General features: G+C 33.5%; 1 protein-coding gene across 2 annotated transcripts in view; it reads right to left on the bottom strand.

The window, feature by feature from the left end:
• The window catches only part of LOC132705243 (head-specific guanylate cyclase), a 199,471-nt gene that overhangs the window by 42,089 nt on the left and 142,487 nt on the right, over nucleotides 1–14,895 (bottom strand). For both annotated transcript variants that reach the window (XM_060675723.1, XM_060675724.1), the window contains exons 9-10: nucleotides 8,691–8,870; nucleotides 5,272–5,410 (exon numbers count right to left, since the gene is read on the bottom strand). In XM_060675723.1, coding sequence (XP_060531706.1) covers nucleotides 5,272–5,410; nucleotides 8,691–8,870 — 319 coding nt within the window. The remainder of the gene's footprint in view (nucleotides 1–5,271; nucleotides 5,411–8,690; nucleotides 8,871–14,895) is intronic.

The raw sequence follows: 14,895 nt of genomic DNA, 5'->3' as shown, positions 1-14,895 counted from the left end.
TCTACCGCATTCCGTGTTCATGCGGAAAGGTCTACATCGGAACTACCAAGAGATCAATGGGAACGAGACTTAAGGAGCATAAAGCAAGCTGCAGGCTAGGACAGACAGAGAAGTCTGCAGTAGCTGAACACGCACTGGGCAGCGGGGAACACAGGATACACTTTGAGAGCTGTAAGTTACTAGCACCGGTCAACGGCTATCACAACAGACTAGTCAGGGAAGCCATTGAGATACAAAAACACCAACACAATTTCAACAGAATGGAGGAGACCCTTAGACTCAACCAAATCTGGAACCCGATCCTTAGGAACGCCCGAACAGTACCGATCGATATCCCGAGACCAACCGAAGTGGAACAAGCCCCGCCCACCACCAATCGGCATAAATACAACCTGCGCAGGAGAAATCGTCAGTCTACGTCCAACATCGGAGATGGAAGGACCTCTGAAGAAGCTCGCCACTCGTGCTAGCGAAACGTTAGAAAGTAATTCCAACCGACGACGGCCTTTAAACCCGAATCAAGATAATAGCTTATGATTCAAAATAGTTCTATTTTTGGAGAAAAAAAACACTTTACGGGTTATTAGTCAAAAATTATCCCGAATTTTAGCAAATAAGATGGTAACTTATTATTTAGTTCGGCGAAAAATCACTTTGAAAAAAATCATAGATTCTGTTCATTTTTAGAAAAGAAAAAGACGATATCCGTGTCAATACAATGTGGGTTAGAAAAATTATGAAATTAAAAATTCGTATACTATTGCAACACGAAATGTACTTTGTCATTTTGTTTCCGTATTTTGACAGCCAATATATCAGAGACTGTACATAGAAACTTAATATAAATCCGTCATTTAAAAGAAAATGGTTCTATTACAAACTATTCACTTATTAAATCTGTGCTTGATCCATTTTCCCGAGGTCTCAACCGAAATGTTTGCAATTTAATTACTGTTTTTGGAATGTATCTGGAATAAGGCACTTAATCACCCAATAGACTCGCGAAATTCTTAACGTGCGCAAAAAAAATATTTTGAGCAAAAAATAATGTTTAATTTTCCGTGGAGAACAAATCCCGCTCGGTATTGCGGTCGTGTCGGGGCCACGTCGAATCCAATCCGCTAAATGAAAAACATATTGAATGGAGTATTTTTATTTCGAGAGAGGGATATGGAATAGACGATTTATTCGTTTTTTTTATCGGGCAAACGAAAAAAATGTAACTGACGTCTCGACCAACACAATAAATCAACAAACAGGCAAAAAAAAATTGCAACTATATAACTTTATTTTCCAAATTGTATTAGAAAGCAGAGCGCCGTGCCGTGTCAGTCCTTGCTTACACTTGTGTTTGGCAACGGAATACTAATTTGAGGTAGAATTCTGGCTTAAAGCCCTCCAAGGGCGACGTAACTTGTTTTACCACAGTGTCGCGCTGGCCGGTACTTTGGTTGAGACACTTAATAGATGACCTCGTATTATAACTTAAGATTGTCAATTTGTCAAAAGTTTATACTTTTTACACAGCTTACAGAATTAGTTAAAACAAACTTTTTCAAATAGCCTTCCATCCGTAACTCAAAAATATATTTGTATTAGATCAGATCATCCGGATTTGCCGGAAATTTTGAAGAAAAGCTTAGCGTGAACCATAACTGTGAGAAATACCAATATCGAACAACACCGTTTGCCTCGGTGTGCACGGGAAAATGAATTCCTTGGAGTTTATTTGGACGCAGGATTAGCATGGGAAAATATAAACCTGTCAAAAAAATTATCCCAAAGCTATTTCTATTTAAAAATATATCACTTTCACTCTGCTCATTCTATTCTCGCTTAGAATCAATCCTGTTATAATGGCAAGGCATTTTAGACAGACGTTCGTATTTTCGAATTCGAATTCGAACATAATGCAGTACCTATTGCACGCTATCTAAAATACAGATCTATTATCCAACAACCCAACAAGAAATAACCTTATGGCAGACTTCATTCGGCTTGAGAGGTCCGGAAATGGAACAGGATATTTGCAATAGAAATTTTACAACTGCATTCTAGCTAATATCAAAGTAAACAAAAATACTGATCTGATATTGATTGTTTTTTCATTCTAGGAATACATTAATTCAAATTTTTACCTGCGATGTGTTTTAATTTCCTATAATCAAGTTTAAATTGTGTCAATTAATATCATTTATTATTTCATGGTGTCGGGTTTCCCTATACCGTAAACCCCAGAGTTTCTTAGATATCTTTGTAATTTTAACATTCTGTTTGATAACTTGGAAAATGATAAAATCTTTTTCTTCTTTGACTAGGGCCATGCAGTGTTTAATCTAGCTAATAGTGCCTGTTGTCAAGGAGACGTCCAGCTATCTCGCCATCGTTGTACACCCGGCCGTTTTGTGCCCGGATTTTGTGTCCTTTGTTAATCTTACTGACCTCATCCTGTCCACATGGTTGCTCCAATAGTATCTACTTGTATACCTAGCTCTGTTCTAATGGATTCGCTGCGCATCTGATCGTTTAGAGTGACTCTTTTTAAATTCCGTAGTATTCTTATTTCCGCGGTTCGAGGCATTCATTTTGCTGTTGAGTTGTCTGCTGTTGTCTGCCAGATCATGTATCTCAGATATACTAAAATACGTGTCGTTTTATTAACTTTTGCTCGAATTTTCTCTATCACATCTCTGGAGCTGGATATGTTGACCCCTAAGTAATTGAATATCTTGACCTGTTCCAGTGATCTTCTCGTTTACAACTTACACCGGATCAATACTTTGCTAATCACCATAGCATGTGTCTTTTCCGTGGAGATGATCATGTTATATCTCTTTGAAGTTTCCTTGAGTTTATGTAATCGTCGTTGTAGGTCATCTTCATTCTCCGCTGCAAGAACTGCATCGTTCGCATAGCAGAGAATGTTCAGAGAGTTATTTCCCATTTGATAACCACCATTCATTATTTTCGCACTATTGATTATCTTACCTATCACGATGCTAAGTAGTGTAGGGCTTAAGCTGTCTGATACCGCTCTTTATTAAAAGTTCTTGAGTGAGGCCGTTTTCTGTTTTAATCCTCTTTTTATTGTTAACATTTTGTTCTCTGATTATTCCTATATATTTGGAATCAATGTTATTTTCAATTAGAATGTTAATCACGTCTTGGGGATTTATTCTATCGAATGCCTTCGTTAAATCGACAAAACAGAGAAACATAAAATTCTATTGACTTCTCCATTTGTTGCCAAAGAATAAATATGGCGTCCACTGTGGATCGTTTTTTTCTAAAACCTTCAGAAGTCTCTATAGTCCTCGTAATCTTTTGCTTTTGATAGCTTCAATGGAGAGCACAATAGGGTTATTCCTCTATAGTTATTAGGATCCTTTCTTGACCCTTTCTTGCATACCGGAATGGTTATGCTTGTTTTCCACTCAGAGGGGATCTGTGCTGTGCGAATTATGATTTGGTACAGACTTGTGATTTCTTCTACTAATTTCCCCCATTCATTTTAGTAACTCATTTGGTATGTTATCGGTGCCCGGATATTTTCGGTTTTTAAGCTGCTTTCTAGTTGATTGTACATCTTCTAATGTGATATTTTAGTTATGAGTGTTGATATTATTTGGTTACGATAGCTCTTTCTGATATTAGACGTCTTAGTATATATTTGAAAGTGGTTATCCATTCCTCCATTTTGACGTTATTTATCATCTACCTGCCTTTTCCTATTCTTCAACAGACCACATATCTTCTTTTGTCCGCCATACAGATCGTTTTCCATATGTTTAGAAAATCTTTCCCAATTTTCCTGCATCAATTGTTTGATCGCATTGGTTGTTCTATTTCTAGTCTCTTTGTACTTCTCATATTCAGCTGTATTTCGGTTATTAATATATCTGATACAAGCGGTTTTCTTTTTTTTTGCCAGGTCCTTTATTTTATTTGTAAACCAGGGTTAATTGTTTTTGGTGTACTGTTCTTACACATATTGCTTCTGTTGCGCTTTGTGTTATGTTCACTTTAAAATTTTCACAGGCCTGAATTTTTCAGCTAATCTGTTCTGACAAAGTATTCTCGTGCTATCGTTCTCAGGAGTTTCGATATTAAATTTCATGATGTAATTCGAACGATATCGAATAATAAATTCATCAACATTAATCGAATTTGTTGATATAGTTCTAAAACAATGCACAACACAAGAACGTGAGAATTAGATAAACATAAATGAAAAACAAATATAGTTGTATGCTCGTACCGAGTAAAAACAATACCGCTGTGGCTGTTTGGGCTACTCAAACCTCTTGCAGATCTCGGCAATACGTTGTATAGTCGCAGATCTATAGAATTTTTTTCAGATTTCCTGAGTGTAAACCTAAACTCTCTAAGCAGACAGAACGAGTCGAACAAGTGTAGCAATCGGAATTAGCTGCAAAGTCTCCTTTCGTTCTGTGGATCTCTAACAACTGATAGTGGATAAAGATGCAAGGAAGAGGTATCACTATAAATTTTTGAAAATAAGTTTGACAATGATCTCCATATATTTGCAACAAAACGAATGGATTTCTTCTGCATTCTAATTATGATGTTTAAAATTCAGGTTGTCATCAATCCGAACACCAAGGAAGCAAGGCACTATTTACGATATAATTGGAGTGCACCAAACATTTGCTATATTCTCCAACATATTTGCTTTAATGGATAGTTCTTCAGCATTCATAGCAGATGAAGTAAAAGATGTATCGTCGGCAAATAACACGCAGTGGTTAGAAGATAAGAAATGATATAGGTCACTTTTTTAATGTGTAAGCAGCAATGGGACCAGGACAGGGCCCTAGGATACACCGCTATTTGCCAATCTAAGTTACGAACGGCCATTCTGGTATTCCACAAACTGCTGTCCACCTTGGAGATAAGAGGTTATAAGATCCAAAGGCAGACCTCGAATGCCATACCTACATAATTTTATATATAGTCCTAAATGGGGTTAACCTAAAAATTTCAATTCCACAAAAACTTTCTTATTTAGATAAGATGATGTCTGTCTGCGAAATCTAAAGTTCTGCTTATGTATGACATTTTATTATGAAGATAATGTGGTGATTCAATGCAATTTATGTATACTTTCTATTCTTAGTTGCTTTCTATCTGCAAGTTTATATGTATACGAATAAGATGCATCCATGAATTATAGAATATCTATTGTTTTCCAGACCCGATCATTATTAGTTACTAGGCTACGCTTTTGTTGAAAGCACATCATTGTCTTACCTAACCAAAGGCGTTTCGCTATGTCGGGTGGAAAAATTAGATGTAGGAGACTAACATTTTTCTCCCTTTCCTTATCTACGGCGCGGTTGCCCTCTTCAATGGAGCTTTTTAATTTATCCATTCTTCTTCGGAGACCGTCCTGAAACAAAACAAATTCGGTGTTTGTGCGGCAAGGAAATGAATGTTGGGTTCTAGCTGCAGGGACATTAATTCAGCTGCCACTATTTCGAAAAAGTTTTTGATTTGGGTAGTTCATATTTCCTTCGTAAAGGTGTGTTGATTTCACGTACCCAATCATAAAATAAATAAATTAATATACCGCAAAATATTAATTGTAATTGTAGTTAATTGTAAAAACCAAATACACAAAAATGAAATGCTTTTAAAGGATTCCATTTCATTATGTAAAATTTTCCTTAACTTATTGTTTAGTTGTAAAGTTATAAAAATTTTACCAGCTTAACAAATTTAATCTGAGGACTAAATTCTTAAAAAATGGGTGCACGTGCTAGTTAATCACTTAGCCGTATTTTCAAACGACGTGTTTTACTAACAATTTTATTATTCTTAAGCAAAATACAGACCGGTTACTTTTAAAACGTTCGCAATTGGTAACTTCAGTTCGTTCGCACGATATTTGAAGAAAAAAAAATCGCAATTGTCATTTATTTCTTTCTGTTTTCATATATTATTTGTATTTTTAATTGAATTGACTACAGCTAACAGTTCTAATTCTTCAAATTATCAAAAATTTTATGGGGCAATACATTTAATCGACAATGCAACAGTTCTGAAACATGTTTAGTTTCCATCCGAAAAGAAACCTGTGTTTTAGAGTGATTTTTGTACGTTGATAAGAAAAAATAGAACTCAAACAAATTATTTATCAGATTTGATTAATTTCACAAAATGAGATTCAGCATCCATAATAAATCAATATCAATCGTTTAAAAATTGACTTTTAAGCTGTCATTAAATCTGCCGCGAAATATGGAAATATCAAAGCGATCAAATTAATAAAAAATTTGTAGGGGAAATATTTCTTTCTATTTCTTAGAATTTACGTAACAAGTTTGATAATCGCCCTTTAATAAGCACGAGCGAAGCAAGTGGTTAATAAACGAGTGACTGGAGAATTTTATCAAAGTGTTACGTGATATACTTTTTCTTCAATTTTCCTAAACACTAAGAATGCATTGACTGAAAAATGTACCATTAGAACTGTTAAACATTAAAATAGTATCCGTGGCAAAAATTTATCGAAAACATGCGATGGCTCCTAAATCTGTGGTTAAAATAGCAGAAACTTCCGAAATGTGGGGAAACCCCAACACCTAACGCCAAATTTTTATATCCTGAATTTTTGTCAAAATATTTTCGCAAAGAATTATGTATTTCTACTTTTTGAAATTTATGTACCCTTCAATAAAAAAAATATAAGAGAAATATTCCTTTGCATTTTTTAGAATTTATGCAACAAGTTTGATAATGATTTGGCACCAGCGGAGCAAATGGTTTATAAACGGGTGAGTGAAGAACGTATTTCATGTTATACTTTTTCTACATTTTTCCAAAAACACCACGAATGCATTCACTGAGAGACGTGCTATCAGAACTGATAAACGTTAAAATCGTATAAGTGAATAAAATCTACCGAAAAGATTCGATTGGTCCCAAATCTATAATTAAAATAGGGGAAACTTCCGAAATATGGAGAAACCCCAACACCCGACGACAATTTTTTATATCCTAAATGTCTGGCAAAAAAATTTAGTAACGTTTCAATTTAATAGCTGTCAAAATGCGACATCAAATACGCCATGGATTTCGATTTCCAAAAACTGTCGCCACATCCAACGCCGCAGGCATAAACCTTTTATAGTCAAATTAAGGTCAAAGCTTTTAAGTTGCATCCCGCTCAACTTCGCCATATTTATGCAAACAGCCTTTCTAATGAGCGTAATCAACTTCGTTTTGAGACAAATTCAATTAGCGCCGCCTCATCTCGGGCATGATATCGCGTTTGAAAATTTATTGGGAAATACTTCAAGTCTAAATTTGGAAACGGAGCCAACAGAATGATCGATTTTTTCATTAAGGTGAAACGAGGCATTTGCTTATGTTTTTCTTTTTGAAAACGTTATTCGAATTTAAAAATTTCACTCTAGTATGGCGACACTGAAAATATAAATAAATTACGAGGTGTGGTCTGCAAAAAAAAATTTTTTTGGAGAGAGCTAAAAATACGAAAAATCCAAACTTATCCAAAAACGAAATTTCCAATATTATCGTTTTGTCTAGTCGATTCAATAATAACATTGCCTATTAAAGTACCCAAAAAGGTAATGGTAGCATAGAATAAGTCGCTCTTTTATTAAGCACCCGCTCCGCTTATCCCAAATGACACTAGTAATAGTATGCTAGTTTGTTAACGTAATTTTTGATTTGTGAAAAATAAGACAATTATCTTTGATTATTTTCTGAAGTTTGTTTTCTATTTTGGCTTAAAAATTAAAATTATATATTCAATAAATAATTACAAATCAAATACCGGGTGACGGGATAATATAACGATCCAAATTGGACTGGTCTAATATAATTATGCTTATTGTGGACTAAGTAGTAATATTTGATTTGTTTTCAAATTCTTTTATTTAGTCGCTTATTATAGGCATAATCGTGGCGTTTGTGCCATTTGTTTTAGGTTTGTCTTAATACCAATACAGTAGCTTATTCAAAGTAAATAACAAACAAAACTTTAGAGGTTATTGCTGTGAGGCAAGTGAAGGTATTTTTATTCAGAAATATAATACAAAACTGCAATTTTGAAAATTAAATAAATTTAAAAACTGGAGAAAATGTGTGTATCGTAAAAAAAATACGGGCGCTACAATTTAAATTTTAAGTTATCATTATTTCCGGATAAACCAGGAGTGAATTCATTGCCTTTATATGGTTAAAAAGATTAAAATTTGCAACGTTGCACCTACGGTCTGTTAAAATTAGGCGTTTTCTCATTCCTGCCCATGATAAATGTATTAATAACAAATATCAACGAAATTTGATTGCCTTCATAAATTGTCAAAAAACGACGAGCCAATATACGAGAGAACTCTATACTGATATACGTTACCTTCGTAGGGCGCGATGTAGAGCCAATTTAACACACCTAATTTGTTTTCATTACATTACAATAAAAGACTGCGTTGACGAAGCTAAATGTATTCCAAACAGTAATTAACAATAATCTGGTAGATAAGGTTTAAGTATTTTGAGGATTTGATCTGACAATATCTAATGTAATTTCACTCCAAAACGTTCATACCCGCATCTCGCGAATACCCAAGCTGAAAGTTTTGACGTAACTTTAATTAATTACACGCTGCCTTGGGCAACTTGGAACATTTTTACGCGCTTACCTGAGCTCTAGCTTGTTCTCCGACCAGTATCACGTCTCTGGTAGCGTCGTGCAGCGGAATATCGGAAATAAACAGACTGCTTCCAGTTAGACCCTCTAAGCCGTCGATAAAAGGGGATCCTATAAACAGGATGGAATCCGATTCTGGGCAGTGAACCATCTGGCCCTTGAGTTCGAGATTCTGTCAAAAAAAAAAAATCCAAACCTTATTTCAAACCTATAAGACGAGGAGAAAATTGAAAGTTTAGGGACCGATTCAGTCGAAAGTTTTGCAAGCGATAGTTTTATTTACATTTGAACGATGCTGCATCCTTAATGCAAAGACAATTCATTAATATAATAAAAACTAGTATGGTTGCTTTTCATATCCTCTTATTCTGAATTGTTTCTAGGAAGTATAATTTGATTAGCTATTTATGAATATCTTAATTCAAGAGAGACAACCGGAACTGAAAGCTGAATAAATTTTATAAAAAAATATAAACGAGGGCAATCCCAAAAAACAGCAAAAAAAGGTGGTAAAAATAAATATAAAGCAGTTAGTGGTTCCACGCGGTGGCTATTCAAATCGTTGAGTTTCTTGTTTTAAACCCAAGCGAAAACTGCTTCCGAAGGAAAGTGCGAAGTTAGTTCTGGTTAGTTTTGAAATTTTTCGGTATATATATTCGGATTATCAAGTTTAGTACATGACAAAAGTTTTGCGTCATGCTGTAGGTTTCAATAGGCTTCTCTTCCTTTCGAAGTTCTCAAATTCCATGTGATCTTTGAGCCAATTCTGGAATTTTAATGTCGCTGGAGAAATAAAAGTGAGAGAAAATGGTGGAAGCTTTCAGAGGTAATGTTAGTTACAAGTATTTTTTCGAGTCCCTTGTAAGGGGAAGCTAGTAAACAATATATTTGTGAAATTACTTTGCTTCTTTTGTTTGTTGCAAAAATTGTTTAAATTGTTTAAAAAAGTCTTTGATTTAAAAATTGAAAAATTAAATATTATAATAATATTGAAAAATATAAAAATGTTCACATTACAGAGAAAACGACGTTATACGAGGTGTGTTCAAAAAGTAAGGTGGCTTTTATAATTGGGTGGGCTACGTACATTCGATCTTCGAAATATTTTTTGTTATGTTGGTACACATGTTGTGTGAGACAGAAGCGTTGAATGTGTTCTGTGCGCTCGACGATTTTCTGCTGTCAAAAAAAAAATGGATCAAAGAACTTGCTTAAAATTTTGTGTAAAAATTGAATACAGTGCTGCAAAACACTTGCAATGAGAAGGACATATTGTAAATCTACTTTGAGCAAGAGAAGACGCCAATAACAAAGCTCGTTCTGGAAGCCCCCAATAATTAATGAAAGCGTTGGAAAAATGAAATAGTGTTGAAAAATAGGCGAATTACTATTAAAGAAGTGGCTGAAGACGTCAGCAGCTCTATTTGATCATGCCATGCAATTTTTTTCGCAGTTTTGTTCATAAAACGTGTATCAGCAAAATTTGTTCCTAAATTGCTTAATTTTGAACTAAGGGACCGTCGAAGGAGTATCGCTCAAGACCTGTTAAACAACGTTAATGATGATCATGATATGCTCTAAAAGATCATAACTACTGACATGGGTATATGGTTATTACGTCGAAACCCAAGCCCAATTTTCCCAATGGAAGAACTAGCCAAGGCAGAAAAAAGTAGATCAAATGTCAAAGTTTTTCTTACTGATTTCTTTCATTATAGTGGTGTAGTAAGTGAAGAGTTCTTACCACAAGGTCGTCCGACTAGTAAAGAGTATTACTTTGAAGTTATGCGCCGTTTGCGAGAAGCAATAGGAAGAAAACGTCCCAAATTGTGGTAAAAGAATTCATTGATTTAGTCGCGATAATCCACCTGATCTCTTATCGTTGCTTGTGTCCAACCAGAAGTGGTTCGAGGATTAGCAAAAACGTTGGCACAAGTATATTATAACTGATTATTTTGAAGAAGGCAACATTAATTTTGATGAATAAATAAATACTTTTTGATAAAACTTAGAAGTCACCTTACAGTTTGAACACACCTCGTATATCTTTACTCCTTTTTATATATCTTAATTTTTTTGATGATGTTCTCTGTTAGGCATTTAAGCATGTAGAAAAAACAATTCAAAATACTGATCAAAATATTGATCAAGATGACGATCATCACCTCAAATGTGTTGGTACAGTATCCTTGAAAAGGTTGGTCAATTTCTACTATGACATGGCATCGGGAATAGCTTGATGAAAAGATAGGGATAGAAAAATTTCTTGGAAACACAAGTTTAAATAATATAATTTCATTACTCAACATTAAGCTCCAATGAAATACATTCAAAATTAACACCTTTTTGAATACTCATTTGTTACTATTGCGCTCTTTGATTTAGTTAATTATTTCTGGGCCTCCTTAGTTAGAACAAGTTTCAAAAAGTTTATTTTTGATTGATCGATTTGATGAGGATGAAAGTATTTAATTATTAATAATGAATTTTAATTAAAAAAAAGCGAAAAAACTATTTTGTTTCTCATGTTCTTAAAATCTACCGAAAATGAGGCACAGTCTATTTGAATACCCTGTATGGTCACTAAATAAATTTGCCTAACATACACTAATATTTTCAAGTTATTTCGCCAGCACCTTTTCATAGAAAAATATAGCCGTTCATCGAAAAAAAAAACTGATAAACGATCGATCGTCTCGTTTTTATCTTTCGAACGAAATCCCGTGGAAGTAAAAAAGGACTCGTCGTAGTTAACGAAGCGTATGACTAGGAACGGATTTAAGGATAAAATATTATGCTAGTTTTATTTCGCAAATCACTTCGTCGAAAATCATAGTTTCATCATTTATTTTAAAATTTCACCAAACACTTCTCCGACGTATATTTTAAAAGTTTTTAAAATATTAATAATATTTTAAAACTGTAATTCGGCTAATCGCGGTTACTATTGAAAACATGATATAAATTACAACAAATTATTGATATGTTTACCAACTTCCAAAAATCAAACTCAGCGAAAAGGGAATGCAGAATTGACATAAACATAATATATCAACATACAGAGGGCTAGTAAAAAACCGGATTAAATCAACATAGATCGTAAAAAGCTAAAATTAGTGACACCCTGAGCCGCTCTTTTCTGGTGGGGTAAGGTGTGCCGCAGGGAACAGTTCTGTGGCCAATCTTGTTTATATTATATATGCATGGAATATTTTTATTTTACCGAGAGGAGATATTGTATGTGCGGATGATGCGGCATTCACTATCGTTGAAAACACTTGCAAAGAAGCCTTTTCAAAGGCTGAAGAATTATTAACTCCGGTAAAAAAAAATGGCCAGATTATAGTGTACTGTCATTTAATCTAGTTAGAACCCTTTATTCCAAGACGAAAACTGGTGCTTCCACCAAAAAGTTAAAATATTTAAAGCTAGTTTTTGATGAAAACCTTAAATGGGACGACCATGTCTACTATATCACTGTGAAAATTCGAAAGTTATTCTATAAATTTTATATATTGCGTCAGAATTTGTCAAAAAGTGCCCTTATATATATATATATATATATATATATATATATATATATATATATATATATATATATATATATATATATATATATATATATGTGTGTGTGTGTATGTGTTTGGGGACACAACTCTTCAACCGCTGGCAATTAGTCAGAAATATGTTTTCAAAGTGTTTACTGACGCCAAAGAATTAAGCATTAACAAAATATACATTAAAACGGTCATCAAACCACTAACATTAACAAAATTCATAAAGGATCATTTAGTTATTCAGGGCAAACCAGATTTGTACCAACCCATGCCAGTACCAACTGTAAAATTCACTTCAGTACAGGCCTTCTGTTCGCAGCTCCTAGAATATATAACGCCCTTCCAATATATTTGCAAAATAAGAATAAATACAAAAATTAAGAGACTTGTTGACTCCTGGTTATTTAGTGTTGACTATGACATTCTGGAAGTGATTTAAATCAAGTGAATGATAAATTTAAGAATAATGTTATTTAATTTAATTTAATTTTAATTTTAATATTCAAATATTATTAAACATTAATACGAACTTAGCTATAACTAGTAAGTTAAGTTGCATTAAACTGAACAAATGCACGCACAAATTTCTCCAATTTAATGTACATTTGATATCTGTTTCAAAGTATTATCTGATTGCTGTAGTAAATGTTACTTTACTTTATTTTATTTTATTTTATGTAGAATTTATTAACAGCACCTGAAAAATAGAAAGTTCATTTTGGGCTTTGCTTTTTTGAGAAAGCGAAATTGTTACCAAGTTATAACGTTGATAATACAGAACGCTTGTCGTTTCAAATGTTAAACGCAAAAGCAATAAGGCTTGAATAAGTTATTTTATTTTTTGATACGGGGTTAGAAAGTTTTTCTTTCAAATTTGATTTTTCAGTTTCTGTTAAAACAATTGTAACATTCTATTTTAAATTTCTGAGAAACATCAAAAAAAATTAAAATTTTCGTATTAATACTATTTAGCGGGACAAGTGAATACAATTTTGTCACAACTATGTTTTTTCTTAATTAGCAAAGTTTCCTCTCTCAATTCCCTCCCCTCCGCTCTTATTTGCTGCCCTATAACTAAAAGCGATGAACCAAAATGATACAGAATTTTACAGTTCTATCAACTGATTCGGTAAAAAAATATTTTCTACCCGATAATAGCCATAACCCCTCCTAACTGCATAAAAATGCACTTCATAATTTGGTAACTATGGTTCTAATTTTTTTTCCGCAAATCTCTTACAATTCATGGTTTCGTAGTTACAGCCGCGTAGGTCGCTTATTTGTCCACCCTGTAACAACCAACTACATTCTTTTCCCTGGATCATATATTTTGGTGTTGCCGTTTGCCATTTTGATGATACTGTTGTTGAGTCGAATGTTCTATTTCGTACTTCACAATTATATGTTTGTTTTATTTATTATATTTGTCTGAATTTTAACAGTAACAACTTCAAGTTGACATATGAAGTTATGCAATTATTAAAAATATAAAAAAACAACATAAAACTTATAGTGGCAGTTCTCGGCAATTTGTACACCTGAATGTAAACTTATAAAGGATTTGATTAGCAAAAGAACCTTCAACATTGCTTTCGATTAAAATTTTTTAATACAGTACTTGAATGGAAATATTGAGAAAAACATATTATATCGAGGCACAAGTATTTCCAAGTCATAAACAAAATAATTATCACGAAAATAAACAGTCCTTGCCTTTATTATTAGTGTCCATATTCTACAAACATAATTACGTTCAATAAAGGTGTTACCATATAGTTTTTTACTTAAAACCGAAAACACAAACAACGCAAAATCTGATTGGTCCACAATTACCTATTTAATAGTCCACTGAAATGATGTGAGCAATGAACTAACCAATTGAAATAACAAAATCCAAAAAAAAATTGTAGATAACTTTTTAGTATTCGTGGGTGGAAATATTGTAAAAATCATTGAACCTCTCCTTTTTACTTTCATATTTGCGCGACATAAACACGGCGTAATGGAGAACACCGCGAATACTTCGTGGCATCTAACCAAATAGAATTATTCGTCCCTTGCTGTCTGCTCTATATTTTTCAAATAAAACTTTTTCTAAACATGTCAGGTTTTCTGATATAATATATGTATTTGACTCTCGTAACTAGTAACTTGAGAATTTTTTCAGTATTTTAAATATTTCAAGACCTTTGTGAACCCACAAAAAATTGACTGTCGAACCTACATAAATGCGGACAGGACAGAAGACGATCCCGCAGTCGTTTATTTTTTGTAGAGCTAACCTCCCAAAAAAGAGATCCATTAACTTCTCTCGTAACTCTAAAATAAAGAGATTTTGAATTTGAAAACAAATTAGTAAACTGTTAAACTTTAAATGGGATTTCCTCGCATTCAAAATACCAGCCCAACTTGTTGACGACAGCAAGTTTCTTATAATCCGGGGTAGCTTGTGAACAATGTGACATAAAAAAATAACCTAAACGAAATTTCATGCACTACGTAACAAACCTAACTCTTTTGTTTATTGTGGATTGTTGCTTTCTGCATGATTCAGATGATGTATAGTCACTTGTGTTTTCATGTTAACATTTTTATAAAACGTGATTGAAATATGAAAACAGAAAATAATTGTCATTGGGA

The sequence above is a fragment of the Cylas formicarius genome, unplaced genomic scaffold (genome assembly GCF_029955315.1).
Source record: "Cylas formicarius isolate icCylForm1 unplaced genomic scaffold, icCylForm1.1 PGA_scaffold_7__23_contigs__length_41026272, whole genome shotgun sequence".
In the NCBI taxonomy this organism is placed as follows: Eukaryota; Metazoa; Arthropoda; class Insecta; order Coleoptera; family Brentidae; genus Cylas; species Cylas formicarius.
This window is presented reverse-complemented; position numbering and strand designations above follow the sequence as displayed.